The sequence below is a fragment of the Cervus canadensis genome, chromosome 24 (assembly GCF_019320065.1).
Source record: "Cervus canadensis isolate Bull #8, Minnesota chromosome 24, ASM1932006v1, whole genome shotgun sequence".
In the NCBI taxonomy this organism is placed as follows: Eukaryota; Metazoa; Chordata; class Mammalia; order Artiodactyla; family Cervidae; genus Cervus; species Cervus canadensis.
In genome coordinates, this window is record NC_057409.1 from 53,414,430 (window position 1) to 53,429,505 (window position 15,076).

At 40.9% G+C, this 15,076-nt stretch overlaps 1 protein-coding gene across 1 annotated transcript; it reads right to left on the reverse strand.

Annotated features, from left to right (window-relative positions):
- Nucleotides 1-5,722: 5,722 nt before the first annotated feature.
- Nucleotides 5,723-6,862, reverse strand: LOC122426540 (cofilin-1-like). Its single transcript, XM_043445536.1, has one exon. The coding sequence runs from the start codon at nucleotides 6,771-6,773 to the stop codon at nucleotides 6,273-6,275; it is 501 nt and encodes a 166-aa protein (XP_043301471.1). The 5' UTR covers nucleotides 6,774-6,862; the 3' UTR covers nucleotides 5,723-6,272.
- Nucleotides 6,863-15,076: the final 8,214 nt, after the last annotated feature.

The following is a 15,076-nucleotide window of genomic DNA, read 5'->3' on the forward strand; positions in this document are numbered from 1 at the left end:
AGTGGAACAAGGAGACACACTACACCTCTCACTCCTGTGTGATTCACATGAGGAAATACGTACTTAGGTGTTTTCAGCAATGATAACTTGACTCACAAGAAAGCATTTGCCTTAAAAGGAAACAGATCTCATTTTTAAGAAGATAATTATGAAAGTAGCTGAAAGTATTTAAGCAGAATTGACAGGAATAAAAATCCACTGTTAGAGTAAATACATTTGAATGAATATATGCCATTCCTTTATTATTTTACATGTTATTAAATATTAATATACTGTTCCTTTTGCCACACTTGTAATATGACAATTATGACAGACAGGAGTGAAACTTTCAACTTGAGTTAGACTCAAGTTAAAATCACTGCTATCATAGCTTTTAAATTCAGTCTTTTAACTGCAATGACAATGTTACATGTAGTATATGTATATATTTTGCACATAGGGCATGATTTTTATTTCTGGAGTTTTACAAGGAGTATTGCACAGTTTTTATGTCATTACATAGTAGTCTTCACAGTATTTCTATGAAGAATGTTTAATGGATGAACAAATCAATGAACTAAAAGGAAGCAATAATGTTGGAAAATAAAGAAAAGAAATTCTGCAAAGTCACTATAGTATCTCCATTGGAAGGATGTTCTCACAATATGCCTTTTAATTTTAATACCTAACGATAATTCATGCAACTTGTGGGAAAGGTGTGCCATCTTATGTAGTTAGTGAATGGTCTTCCACATCGACAGAGGGAGTTTCTGTTGTTTGGTTTTTCCCTTTGGAGGAAGAAAAATCTAAATGACAGGCTACAACCTGGGAAGGAGAACCAGCACCAATGCCTACATTGCAGGACCATGGTCACGTTCTTCCTCTTAACAAAGATGTTGTTGGAGCAATGACTAGATAAAATATTTACATCTATTTTTAAAAAGCCAAGTCCTTAACACTGAAATGCTTCTTTCAACACTTCACTGGATTTTGCCCATGTTGAAATCCCCTCTAACCAGGCAGATAGGCTATATTCTTAAAGTTCATTGTTAGATACACAAATATCTTTCCCTATAAAAGTTGTTCTAAGAGATAGCTGAGATCCCATACTCATATACCCAAAGGCTATTTATATTATAAAGTGGCTGAAACATTATGTTTGCAATGACACCTAGTTGAAAATAATACTATATAATATTAATCATTGAGAGAGAAAAATAAAGAGGTAAAATAAGAAATATTTTCACTGAAAAGTAGCTCTTAAGAAGTTTTAACTAGAAAAAGATAAGGAGATAGAATTTTATGCTTACTTCCAAGGATTTTAGAGCTTGATCATATTTTTTTTATAATATCTACTTTCAGTTGTTTAATAATTTGATGCATTTGTTAATTTAACGTAAGCTCAAGGAGTCTAGGGACTTGTCAATTTTGTCATTATATCTCAGTACCTAGGATAGTATCTGACATATAGTAGATGCTCACTAAATACTGCATTCTCTCATTCATTCAGCAAACATTTATTGAACATCTGCTATGTGCCTGCCACTATATAGAAACTAGGAATATAATTAAAAGAAGTGAGGAAAAACCAGTCTCCACCTTCATGAAGTTATTCTCTATTGGGAAAAGAGAAACTCACTAATGAATCTCACTAATGAATGTAAACCTGAGTTCAGTCCGTGCGTTGTTAAGATCCCATGGAGGAGGGCATGGCAATCCACTCCAGTATTCCTGCCTGGAGAATCCCATGGACCAGAGAAGCCTGGGGGACTATGGTCCATAGGGTTGCAAACAGTCAGACACGACTGAGTGACTAAGCACAGTGAATTAAACATCCAGAGTTAGCCAAGTGCTCTAAAGGAAAGAGTTACTTTGTCATGATTAGCACACATTTTTCTCTTTTTGGTTCAAAACTGCTATGAAGGTGAAGAAGAAATACAATTCTCCTGAGGAAAACTGAAAGGCTAAAGGGCAATAAGAAGGGAGATTATAAAGAGTATGTGCAATCAGAAAAGAATAAACTTTCCAGAGATGCAGTGAACCAAGCTGAGAGAATGGAAAGACAGAGATGAAACACAGCACCCCTCCGAGAAAATGAGGTGAAAGGAGAGAATGTGAGGCGGAGATGTCCTCCCTAGGGCATGAAGCGATGCAATCCAGAGTGGGTCAATGGGTGTGGAATGGTGGGGGATGAGGGAGCAGAAATGTCGCATCATTCAAATACACAAGATGTTTCATCCTTAGGAAGTTCCTCTGTTGTCTTTCTGAAAAGTTAATTTTATGATTTAGACAAATATGTCTCAACTTAATAACATTATCTTTATAATTGAGTTCTAGAAGACTAATGGAAGGAAAGATGTAAGGGTGTAACTGACACTCTATTATTAGAGTTCGGTAAGGCATCAGCGTGAACTGCCTCTAACACAGCGGTGCTCCTTCCCACTCACCAACCAGCCCTGCTCACTGTGTCCCATCTGTTGTTCTGTTCAGACGGCTTGGCCATGTCCCTCTCTCCATGGCGTCATCACTGGCTCTCCTGTGTCTGTCATCCTTTGTCCCCATGAGTCTGTCAGAATGACCCAGAGCCAACACACTAGTCCCCCTGCTGCATAGAGGGATGGAGCATCTTCCTGATGGTATGAAGGAGGCTACATATTTCCAGTAGAGAAAGAATTAACAGTGACTTTTAGAGGTTCTGGCATCAGGGTCTTTGTTTGGTGGAATGTGGTCAATACAGTTCATGGATTTCTATTTTGTTCTTTTGCATTTTCAAAATTTTAACCCAAGTGTCAAGAACTTTGAGGGATAGGACATGTTGTTTTCAAGAGAGGCAGAAAGATGCAGGATTGTGTTGCAAAATAGTTACAAAACTATCTCCAGCATTTCCTGATGAGATGTATCCCAGATAAGGAGGTCTGCCTATTTGCAAGATGAGGTTAAAGTTCAAAGCAGCAAGTGCATAATGGGGTTACTTTTTCTTTCTTTCTCTTTTGATGTATACCCATGCTTCCCCGGTGGCTCAGAAGGTAAAGCGTCTGCCTACAATGCAGGAGACCAGGGTTCAATCCCTGGGTCAGGAAGATCTCGTGGAGAATGGAATGGCAAGCCACTCCAGTATTCTTGCCTGGAGAATCCACGGACAGGAGCGTGGAAGGCTGCAGTCCACGGGGTCACTCAGAGTTGAACACGACTGAGACACACACACATGGTACATGTGTGTGCAAGTGCGCTGTCTTCAGAGGGGAGGACTCTGGACACCTTTTGCTTCGGGAAACAGCTTAGCCACAAGAGAGACTGGATCATATGGCTTCAAGGAATAACGCATGTTTGATGTTAAGTTTAAAACACGTTTAAATATCCATCTGTCAGCCACAAGCCCATGGAAATCTTATGACTGCTAAGTCAAGAGAGGCCTCCTATCTAAAACTTAAATGCAAATAAGTCTTCCTGTGTTGAATAAGTACCAGAAAAAGATGGAGGGAGAGTTGACACAGTTAGCTTCTTAGCATCTGGGCCCCCAAGGTTTTCAAGGGGAACAGTAGAAAGCTATTTCCTACAAAACTTAAATGAAGCATAACTCTGCAGATGCAATTATTTCTCTTTACGGTCCAAAGCACCAGCTGGGTAGGCTCAAGAACCATTTGGTGCTCAGGGGGCAGTTTGTCAGGCTGTCTCTGTTTGCTGCCACGCACTCCAAGTGCTGAAGAACATGGTGAAGATGCTGAAGCCACCACCCTTCTCCTCCTTACTTCGGTAGTTGAAAAAATATTTTTTCAACTTTAAAAACTGTTGCCATTTTTGCTTGTGGAAAACATACCTGATCACATTATTCTAATTTTTTTTTCAGTAACAGAATCATCCTATTCAGCAGCTTAGAAAATAAGACAGGCAACAGAAAAAGTAATAGCTTACTTTTTAAAACAGAAAGCAACAAAAAACCCAAGTGCTATACAGCAGATACTCTACCAACAAAACAAAATCTGTCTCTAGAGGGATGATACAAATATGGCTTTTTTGGGCATATTCTGCAAATTTCAGCATTTTTGTAAGTTTCATCTGTAATCACTTTACTTTATAAATTTCTGATCACTCGGTTTTGATTTTTCTCTAACTGGAAGTGTAGCAAGTCAGTGCCTTTACAAGAGAAGCGCAGGCTGCCGCATTGAACCACGTGGGTAGCTCTGGGGTTGCTGACTAACTGCCCTGCATGCAGGGTACCCAGGTAAGCACGATAAGTAGGTGAAGAAAAGCAGGGTGCCAAATCTCTGCTTTCTAAGTGAAGACCCGATGCTGCTGTCATACAGAACAGGGGAGACTTCTTCAGAGCTGCTTCACAAGAGAACCAAGGTAGAGATTATGGTCACAGTTTTTATACAGGATTCTCTAATCATATTTTCACCTGTAATAGTACTGTGGGCTGTTTTAATCTTCATCAATTTAGTATCAAATATCAGAAGTATTCATTTGGGTTACTAATTTGTTAATAGAAAATTGTGAGCAATCTTCCCCAAATATTTTTAGGGTCACTCTCCAATGCCAATAATTTGGGCTCCTGCTTGCACTTATCCTGAGGAGGCTTAGAGATGGAATAATTGGAGAGACTGAGATAAGCGAGGAGAATAACAGGGCCAAGAGACCACTAGTGAAGGTTTGTCCTTAAAAAAGAGTAAACATGAGCCCAGCGTGTGTAATAGAAGCCCTGGGCTGTGTGTTTGTAAACTAGGACTAAAAATTAATGGAGCTGACAGACTTTAGAAGGAGCTTCCAATCTGCTCTAAAAAACTCTTCCTCAGAGAAAAAAGATGTCAGGGCCCCTGGGTCTAAGCAGTATAAATCTGTATGAACACCCATCATTACTTCATCAGAGACTGCAGACATTAGCTTACTGCAGCCTCATGAAACTCAATCAGTTTCCCTGATCCTTCCTATTAAATAAATGGTGTGTTGCAAGCAGTCACATTGTCACATTGTTCTAAACAACAACAACAAAAATTGAAGTGCCAAGTCTTACGTGGCTGTTCAGTCACTTAGTCATGTCTGACTCTTTGTGACACCATGCACTGTAGCCCACCAGGCTGCTCTGTCCATGGAATTTCCCAGGCAAGAATGCTGGAGTGAGTTGCCATTTTCTTCTCCATGGGATCTGTCAACCCTAAGGATCGAACCTGGGTCTCCTGCTTTGGCAGGCAGAGAAAGCCTGCCAAGTCTCATACAAACTTAATATTACTAATTTAAACGCAGTCACTATCAGATAAACTTAAAGTGACAATTTCTCCCTGAGATAAAATACCTAAAGTGTCTATGTCTTCTCAGACAGCTTAAGGTCTCTGTTATCTCCTCCTCCCTTTGGAGGAAATCAGAAGGGTCTACTCTTGACTTGTCTGAAACAGCCTTGAATCCAGGAAAGGCTCATTTGAGTGTCTGAGTTAACGTCTGAGTCTGCCAGACATGAAACACTCTTCCCTGGACAGCTCGTCAGCTCTTCTACAAAAGGTGAGTCCAGTGGGACTCAAATAACAATGGACATGGGGAAGATGCAAACATAGTTCTAAAACGGTGTTCATGATACCGGATAGTCAATACTTCTGATATTAAAGATAAGATGTTTTTGGACCATACACCATCTTTTTAAAATTTATTTCTTAATTGAAGGATAATTGCTTTACAGAATTTTGTTTTCTTGTCAAGCATCAACATGAATCAGCCATAGGGAATATACACCATCTTTTTTTTTTTTTTTCCATAGTGAGCCTTTTATTTGTGGTTTTTCTTTTTTTTTTTTTTAAATTGAAGGGCCCTTACTGGTCCTGCTTCCATGAGTGGCTGTGACCAGAGGAAAGGGGGGAGGGGAAGCAGGCGGCACAGGGAGGGGTCATCTCCACAACATTCCATTTATACACAGAACTAAACAGACAAGCACAGAGTCACTATTGCGGTTAGAAGTTGGCAGCATGGGAAAGGGGAGGAACAGGTGGGGGACTGGGGTGTCGTTAAAAAAAATACAGGCCCCCCCCCAAACAGGGGTTCGGGGGCGGGGGGGGAACTTGGTCTGTTTCAACCCAAGAGGAATCAAGATCAAAAGCGGTTTGGGAAGGCCAGAACCGTCAGGGGTGGAGGGAGGAGGAAGGTCCAGGGGGTGGGGGGGGGGCTGTTTGGCAACTGGGGTGAAGGGACTGCCCTCCCCCTGCTGGGATCCCCCCAGCCCCTCCGGTCTGGCAGGAAGGGGGCAGCCTGCAACCCCCGTGGGCAGGTCTGGGGCTGCCAGATGCTCCAGGCAGGGGGCTGGAGGGGGCTCACAAAGGCTTGCCCTCCAGGGAGATGACGGCGCTGCCCCCCAGCTTCTCTGCAAGGGTGCAGCGGTCCTTGACCTCTTCGTAGCAGTTTGCTTGTAATTCATGCTTGATCCCCGTCAGCTTCTTCTTGATGGCATCCTTGGAGCTGGCATAGATCATTTTGCTCTTAAGGGGTGCACACTCAGGGGCCCAGAAGATGAACACCAGGTCCTCCTCCTTGCTCTCCTTGGTCTCGTAGGTTGCGTCATAGAGGGCGTAGCGGCAGTCCTTGTCTGGCAGCATCTTGACAAAGGTGGCATAAGGGTCGTCTACCGTCTGGCCCACGTCACCCACCAGGATCTCCTTGCCCTCCTCCAGGATGATGTTCTTCTTGTCCTCACTCAGGCAGAAGAGCACCGCCTTCTTGCGCTTCTTCACTTCCTCTGGTGTCGACGACTTACGCACTTTCATGTCGTTGAACACTTTGATGACCCCATCAGACACAGCCACACCGGAGGCCATGTTTCCGGAAGCGAAAAGGCGATAGCGAGGAGAGGCTACGAGACAAGAGCCGCTGCAGCTGCTGCCGGGATCCGACTGCAATATACACCATCTTAACTAGCTTAGAGGTAACTCCAAAGAATGAATGAAGACCAGGGGAAGACTTACTTAATTGTTCATATAAATGTTACTTTCCTTAGACTGCAAGAGAGAAAATTTCTTTCTGAAATATCTGCCTAGGAACTGAGAATGATCCGTCTGCTTGTGCCTACTTCTTGCCAGAGGGATGGTCTCAAAAAGTTATTATATAAAGTTATTGCTGGTGGGGAGAGTGATGTGGAATTGAATTATAAATATATATTTTTCAGAAAAGTGGGGTTGAACATTCAATTGTATAACTTGAATGAACAAGGACAGAAATCTTCATTTAAGGGAACACTCAGGGGGTAGGGAGAGGTGGAGGGACAGAGGGTTAGAAATGGAGAAGTTTTGCTTCTATCTGGTCAATTTATTGAACAATGATTATGCGCTAGGCATTGCCAGCTTGGGTTTCTACATGGGGTCCATTTCTCCTGCATGTTTTTTTGTACTGTGGTATCTTCCATTAATATATGCTCAGTCATGTCTGACTCTTTGAGGCCAGACTCTTCTGTCCATGGAATTTTCCAGGCAAGGATACTGGAGTGGGTTGCCATTTCCTATTCCAGGGGATCTTCCTGACCCAGAGATTGAACCCATGTCTCTTGGGCCTCCTGCATTGACAGGCGTATTCTTTACCACTAGCACCACCTGAGAAGCTCCTTCCATTAATATCCACCACTGTAAATCCATAAATGAAAATTCAGGAGTTTGAGCATCCTTTCCTAATCCAACTAAGGGAGCCTGTGGTAGGGAGTGAGAAAACCAGGAGATGCGGACTACAGTCTGGTTTTGCAAGAGACCATAAAACCCTGGACCAAATTATTGAATCTCTCTGGGTCCTGATTTTTCTTACCTATAATGTAAGGGAACTGGAAGTTACAGATTGCAGTTCTCAAACTATGGCATTTTGGCAAGGGGTCCATGAGTCTACGTGAAGTTCTGTTTACCGTATTGATGACAGCAAACATATGTATTTCCACTTTGCAAATGTGTTGAGATGTTCTGATTAAGAAAATGCAAACTTACTGAATGAACTCAAAAATTATGTATCTGCCCAGTCAGAAGATGTTAAAAGCATGAGGTCATGCAGGTATTCATGAATAAATTAAGGGGTCTTCACACTAGACAACATTGGGATCCACCCAATTACATGACAGAGAAGATCTCAATATTGTTTCACTGCTATTCTTGAAACTCCACTGTGAAAGGAAAGATTCTCGTTTCAGGGAAGAGTTGAAAGTGTTTTCCTTTCACTAACACTTTTAATCCTCAGCATCCACATTCCAAGTCAGAATGGCAACCCGTGAGACACTCTCAATGTACCTTCACTTGAACCGCAGTATCAGGTTTCTAACAAGGGATCAAATGGCATTTTTGTCTAACGATGTGCATTTGGCAAGATTTGTTGAGGTGAAGTCTAAGATAAAGCAAAATGGCCCATTCAGGGATCTGATTTTGGTTTAAAGACATTTTATTACCTGCATGAAAAGAATAAACAGTGATGTAATTATTGAATGATAAGTGACTTGGTCACATCAAAATAGGACTTGATGGCAAAACTGTAAGAATTTAAATCTTTGCACCGAATATAAAGTAGTTCCCATTCCTAGAATGTAGCATGTCTTAGCAGAAAATATAACCGGCCCTTGAACAATGCAGGGATTAGCATCACTGATCCTCCACACAGTAAAAATTCAAGTATCTTATAGTTAGCTCTCCATATATATTGCTCCTCCATATCTGTGGTTTTAGCACCTGGTAACTCAACCAACTGTGGATTTTATAGTACTACAGTATTTACTATTGAAAAAAAACGGCATATAAATGGATCTGTAAAGTTTAAACCCATGTTGTTCAAGGGTCAACTGTAGAACGAAATCCTGAAATGGTTGTCCCAAAGAAAAAGTATTCAGAGATGGGTTTGTTTGGCAGGTAAGTTGACAACCATGTGACTAACGATGACTTTTGAGCAATCCAGGATGAGGACAGCAGACGTGTACATACAAGTGCCCATTAGAAATGGCATCTTTAGAAAGAGATATGAATGGTGTGTCTGCATGTACACATATCTGCATGTATACTTGTGAAATAAGTGGTTTCAAACAAAATCTGTGTATCCGGTGTGGTTTGGGGGCAGTTCAAGACACCACATGTTATCCTCATCTGTGGGGTTTTTTTCTAGTGGAAGGAACAAATCGGTGGGTGTATTTCCTTCCGTTTTTATAATGTTTCTGCACCAGCTCCCAATTGCTTTTCAATTAATATTACCAGATCCCATTTCTTTTTCAGATCCAAGTCCAATTTGTGCAAGGAAGTAAAGACAGCTATTACCAAACTGCCTCAGAGATGATCAGAAAGACTAGATTCCAACTTCTGACATTTCCTGGATCTCTACCTTAATTTGTCCATAATACCCAGACATAAGAACTTTTCCCCTATTTATAGTCAAAGCTATGGTAAAATGAATGTGCTTTCCAACAAAAAGATGCCTATGAACATCTTTCTTCTTATTTTTGTTTATAGTCACCCGAATCCTACACCATTCAGGTATGACCTAAATCAAATCCCTTGATTATACAGTGGAAGTGACAAATAGATTCAAGGGATAAGATCTGATAGACAGAGTGCCTGAAGAACTATGGACAGAGGTTCATGACATTGTACAGGAGGCAGGGATCAAGACCATTCCTAAGAAAAAGAAATGAAAAAAGGCAAAACGGTTGTCTGAGGAGGCCGTACAAATAGCTGTGAAAAGAAAAGAAGTGAAAGGCAAGGGAGAAAAGGAAAGATATACCCATTTGAATGCAGAGTTCCAAAGAATAGCAAGGAGAGATAAGAAAGCCTTCCTCAGTGATCAATGCAAAGAAATAGAGGAAAACAACAGAATGGGAAAGACTAGAGATCTCTTCAAGAAAATTAGAGATACCAAGGGAACATTTCATGCAAAGATGGGCACAATAAAGGATAGAAATAGTATGGACTTAACAGAAGCAGAAGATATTAAGCAGAGGTGGCAAGAATACACAGAAGAACTGTACAAAAAACATCTTCATGACCCAGATAATCGCGATGGTGTGATCACTCACCTAGAGCCAGACATACTGAAATGTGAAGTCAAGTGGGCCTTAGGAAGCATCACTACGAACAAAGCTAGGGAAGGTGATGGAATTCCAGTTGAGCTATTTCAAATCCTAAAAGATTATGCTGTGAAAGTGCTGCACTCAATATGCCAGCAAATTTGGAAAACTCAGCAGTGGCCACAGGACTGGAAAAGGTCCGTTTTCATTCCAATCCCTAAGAAAGGCAATCCCAAAGAACGCTCAAACTACTGCACAATTGCACTCACCTCACACACTAGTAAAGTAATGCTCAAAATTCTCCAAGCCAGGCTTCAACAATACGTGAACCGTGGACTTCGAGATGTTCAAGCTGGTTTTAGAAAAGGCAGAGGAACCAGAGATCAAATTGCCAACATCCGTTGGATCATCAAAAAAGCAAGAGAGTTCCAGAAAAATATCTACTTCTGTTTTATTGACTATGCCAAAGCCTTGACTGTGGGGAATCACAACAAACTGTGGAAAATTCTGAAAGAGATGGGAATATCAGACCACCTGACCTGCCTCTTGAGACCTCTGTATGCAGGTCAGGAAGCAACAGTTAGAACTGGACATGGAACAACAGACTGGTTTCAAATCAGGAAAGGAGTATGTTAAGGCTGTATAGCGTCACCTTGCTTATATAACTTGTATGCAGAGTACATCACGAGAAACGCAGGGCTAGATGAAGCACAAGCTGGAATCAAGATTGCCAGAAAGATCAATAACCTCAGATATGCAGATGACCCTACCCTTATGGCAGAAAGCAAAGAAGAACTAAAGAGCTTCTTGATGAAAGTGAAAGAGGAGTGAAAAAGTTGGCTTAAAGCTCAACAGTCAGAAAACTAAGATCATGGCATCTGGTCCCATCACTTCATGGGAAATAGATGGGGAAACAATGGAAAAAGTGACAGACTTCATTTTTTGGGCTCCAGAATCACCGCAGATGATGACTGCAGCAATGAAATTAAAAGATGCTTACTCCTTGGAAGGAAAGTTATGACCAACCTATAAGACAGCGTATTAAAAAGCAGAGACATTACTTTGCCAACAAAGGTCCGTCTGGTCAAGGCTATGGTTTTTCCAGTGGTCATGCATGGATGTGAGAGATGGACTGTAAAGAAAACTGAGTGCTGAAGAATTGATGCTTTTGAACTGTGGTGCTGGAGAAGACTCTTGAGAGTCCCTTGGGCTGCAAGGAGATCCCACCAGTTCATCCTAAAGGAAATCAGTCCTGAATATTCTTTGGAAGGACTGATGCTGAAGCTGAAACTCCAATACTTTGGCCACCTGACGCGAAGAACTGACTCATTTGAAAAGACCCCAATGCTGGGAAAAGATTGAAGGCGAGAGGAGGAGGGGATCACCGAGGATGAGATGATTGGATGGCATCACTGACTCAATGGACATGAGTTTGAGTAAACTCCAGGAGTTGGTGATGGACAGGGAGGCCTAGTGTGTTGCAGTCCATGGGGTCGCAAAGAGTCAGACACGACTGAGCAACTGAACTGAACTGAACTGAAATCTTACAAAATATTCAAGAGAGAAACAAGTTTTCTCCCCTCTGAGTAAATGTTATGCCTGGGCAGTGTTAAACTTGTCAAGCCCTTTTTGAACTTGAATCTCAAAAATGCTAGCTTAGACATCTGAATAGAAACTTACTGATTTTCCCCCATGAGGAAGTATGTGTAAATCACTCAGTCATCTCTGACTCTGACACCATGGGCTGTAGCCCATCAGGCTCCTCTGTCCATGGAATTCTACACATAAGAACACTGGAGTGGGTAGCCATTCCCCTCTCCAAGGGATCTTCCCAACCCAGGGACTGAACCCATCTCCTGCATTGCAGGTGGATTCGTCACTGTCTAAGCCAACAGGAGAAAGTTATTAGGTAGCTTCAATTGAATAAAATGGTGCTGTATCCTATCTAATAGATACCGCTCTATCTTCTATGAGCTTCTATTCTAAAAGCTGTTTTCAAACTTTAGGAAATTCATTTCAGGTCATTTTTAGGGGCTATACAAAGGGGAATGAGTCTTTATGATTACTCTGCTTAAGTATAAGTTAGAATACATTCTCTGAGACGACAGAATGGCAATATTACCATACACATTATGTTACTGAATAAACAATGAAGATGACCTTGTAGCTGAAGGACTACTTTCAGGTTTCTAAATGAAAGTTTTATTTTCTGCTGTGCAATTTCTCAACAAATCCACCCCTCTCCTTTCCGTGTATGCGCTAAGACCCATGTAAACTTCTTCCTTATTTGATTTACAGACATGCATACCTTTCTGGGAAATGATTATTACTGTTGCATATAAAATTAATAATAAACATGTTTTTCTATGTTTATAATTTGCCCCTCATAAAAAAAGAAGTGGGTGGTGAAGGCATATGCCTTTACTGCTCCTCTCTGTCAATTAAAATCTCTGTGTCAGGAAAGCTGAGTTTGCAGAAATCATTTTCGAGAAGGCAATTCTGAATTTAACGAGCACAGAACTGCACCCAAGAGAATGGAATGGCTGATTACTAGGAAATGATTCAGAAAAAAACTTTTAATTAAAAATGTGTTTGAGTACCACAGAAGCCAATGATGTGAATTCCACATGCAGTACCTCACAGCCTCACCTACAGACTATCATCACTGCACAGGTAAGTCATCGTAAAAGATGGTAAAAATATTGTAGAAGACTGTTAAAGAACCACCTCAGAGGTCTCTCATCATCTACCACCAAAGAACTGAGCTCTCTGATGGCTCAGTGGGTGAAGACTCTGCCTGTAACACAGGAGACGTGGGTTTGATTCCTGGATCTGGAAGATCTCCGGGAGGAAGGCATGGCAACCCACTCCAGTATTTTTGCCTGGAAAATCCCATGAACAGAAGAGCCTGGGGCCTACAGTCCATGGGTCACAAAGAGTGGGACACGACTGAGCGACTAAGCACAGCAGAGCAAAGAACGGAATTGAAGGAAACACCTAAAAATCAAAGAGAATACTCAAACACACTTCTTATGAAGATGGTATGGAAAATTGTAAATGGGAATGATCAGGGATATGGACAGGAGCCACTGAGTTAATGGAAAACCAAAATATCATATAAAATTAGACACTGCTGATTTACTTCAAGGAAACCTTGAATCTTTTCCCCATATGATCCCATTAGAAACTCCGATGCCTGATCCTTGTGGCTAGAGAAAGGCTATTTAAGTTCACATTTTTAGAAATCCAACTGTCACTACTTAAAGTACCTGAAAATTTATTAGTCTTAATGCTTTTCCCCCTTCTATCACAAGACTGTAGGACCTCTAAGAGTCAGGAATTTCACTTCTAAATGACTATGCCAACATGTTGCAAAGCTACAAACTAATATTAGTACTAACACAAAGATACATAATCAATGTAATAAAGAATCAAACAGTATAGCGGGGCAAGGATGGCCTTTTCATTAAAAGGTATCAGGTTCACTGCATATCAATGTGGAAAAAAATGAATCTTGACTTCCTACCTTACACCTTTCAAAAACAAAAGCAAACAAAAACTCCAATAGACTAAAGAGCTAAATGGGAAAGGCAAAATAAAGGTTTTAATGGAAATCATAGGCAAATATAATCATAAACTTGGGTAAACAAGCATTTCATAAATAGAAAACAAAGTATTAACCATAAAGGAAAGAATCGGTGAACTGGACTACACTAAAAGGGAATATTTAGCCATCAAAAGGCATTGGTAAGCGAGTAAACAGGAGACCAGACTGTGAGACAATCCAGACCACACATCCTATAAAGGGCTCAAATACAAAACAACTGCAAGTCAAAGACAGAGAATCGAACAGAAAAAAGTGTCAAAATACTTGAATAGGCACTTCACAAAAAATGATAAGTGGACAATATTGAAAAGGTGTTTGGGTTCATTAGTCACCAGGAAAATTTGAATTAAAGATCCATCAGAAGGATCAAAGTGAAAACGACGGCCAACACCCAGTATGGCAAGGATGTGGTGCAACCGTGACCTCGTGCGCTACTGAGCAGAGTGTAAACTGGAGCCGACTTTTTGTGAGACAGTTTGATGGCATCTACTAAAGCTGGACACATGCTGACCTATGACCCAGCAGCTCTATTCCTAGGTATATAACCAGCAGAAATGTATAGAGATATTCACCAAAAGATGTGCATAGGAATGCTTGCAGCAGCACTATGCGTAAAAGCCAAACGCCCATCGCAGCAACATGGATTACAAAAGTGCGATCTACTCACAAGATGAAGTATCATATAGCCAGGAGAACAAACTTTAGCTGCATTCAATAATATAAACGAATCCCACAATTACACCTTCCCCAACTTGACGACAGGATTACATTCTTGATAAACCCCACTGTAAGCTGAAAATCCCATAATCCAAAGATGCATTTAATACACCTAACCTACCGAACAGGGTAGCTTAGCCTGGCCTGCCTGAAACACGCTCAGAACACGTACATTAACCTACAGTTGGCCAAAGTCACTTAAAACAAAGCCTGTTTTATAACAAAGTGCTGAATATCCCATGTGATATACTGAATACTACACTGAAAGTGAAAAACAGAAAGTTGTCTGGGCACAGAATAGTCATAGGTGTATCAGCTGTTTCCCCTTGTGACCTCGGTGCTGACCATGAGCTGCTGCCACTGCCCAGAATCACAGGAGTATCTGGGGCCCGGGAAAAGATCAAAATCCAAAATTTGAAGTCATTTGAATGAAAGAGGCCAGAAAGAAGAGAATATACTGGATGATTCTAGTTATAGGAAGCAAAAAAAAAAAAAAAAGGTAAAAATTAAAACATAATACTAGACAACAAAAACAAAGTTACTTTTATAACGGATCACGACCAGGATGCAGGAAGAGTTTTTGGGTGTTATCTTGGGGGTGCTTCTTTTTTGGGTGCTAGTTATATGGGCGTGTTCACTTGGTAAAAAATTCTTGGAAAGGTCCATTTCTGGTTTGTATGTATTTCTGATGTGTATGTTATTAAAAAAATATTTTTAAAGAGAATATGCCAGATCCATTAATTGGTGTGAGAAAGGAAGTTAAAAAAAAAAATGTTGGAGTG

Excerpts from the sequence above, each read along its gene's own strand:
- LOC122426540 (XM_043445536.1), bottom strand. The coding sequence starts at position 6,773 with ATGGCCTCCGGTGTGGCTGTGTCTGATGGGGTCATCAAAGTGTTCAAC.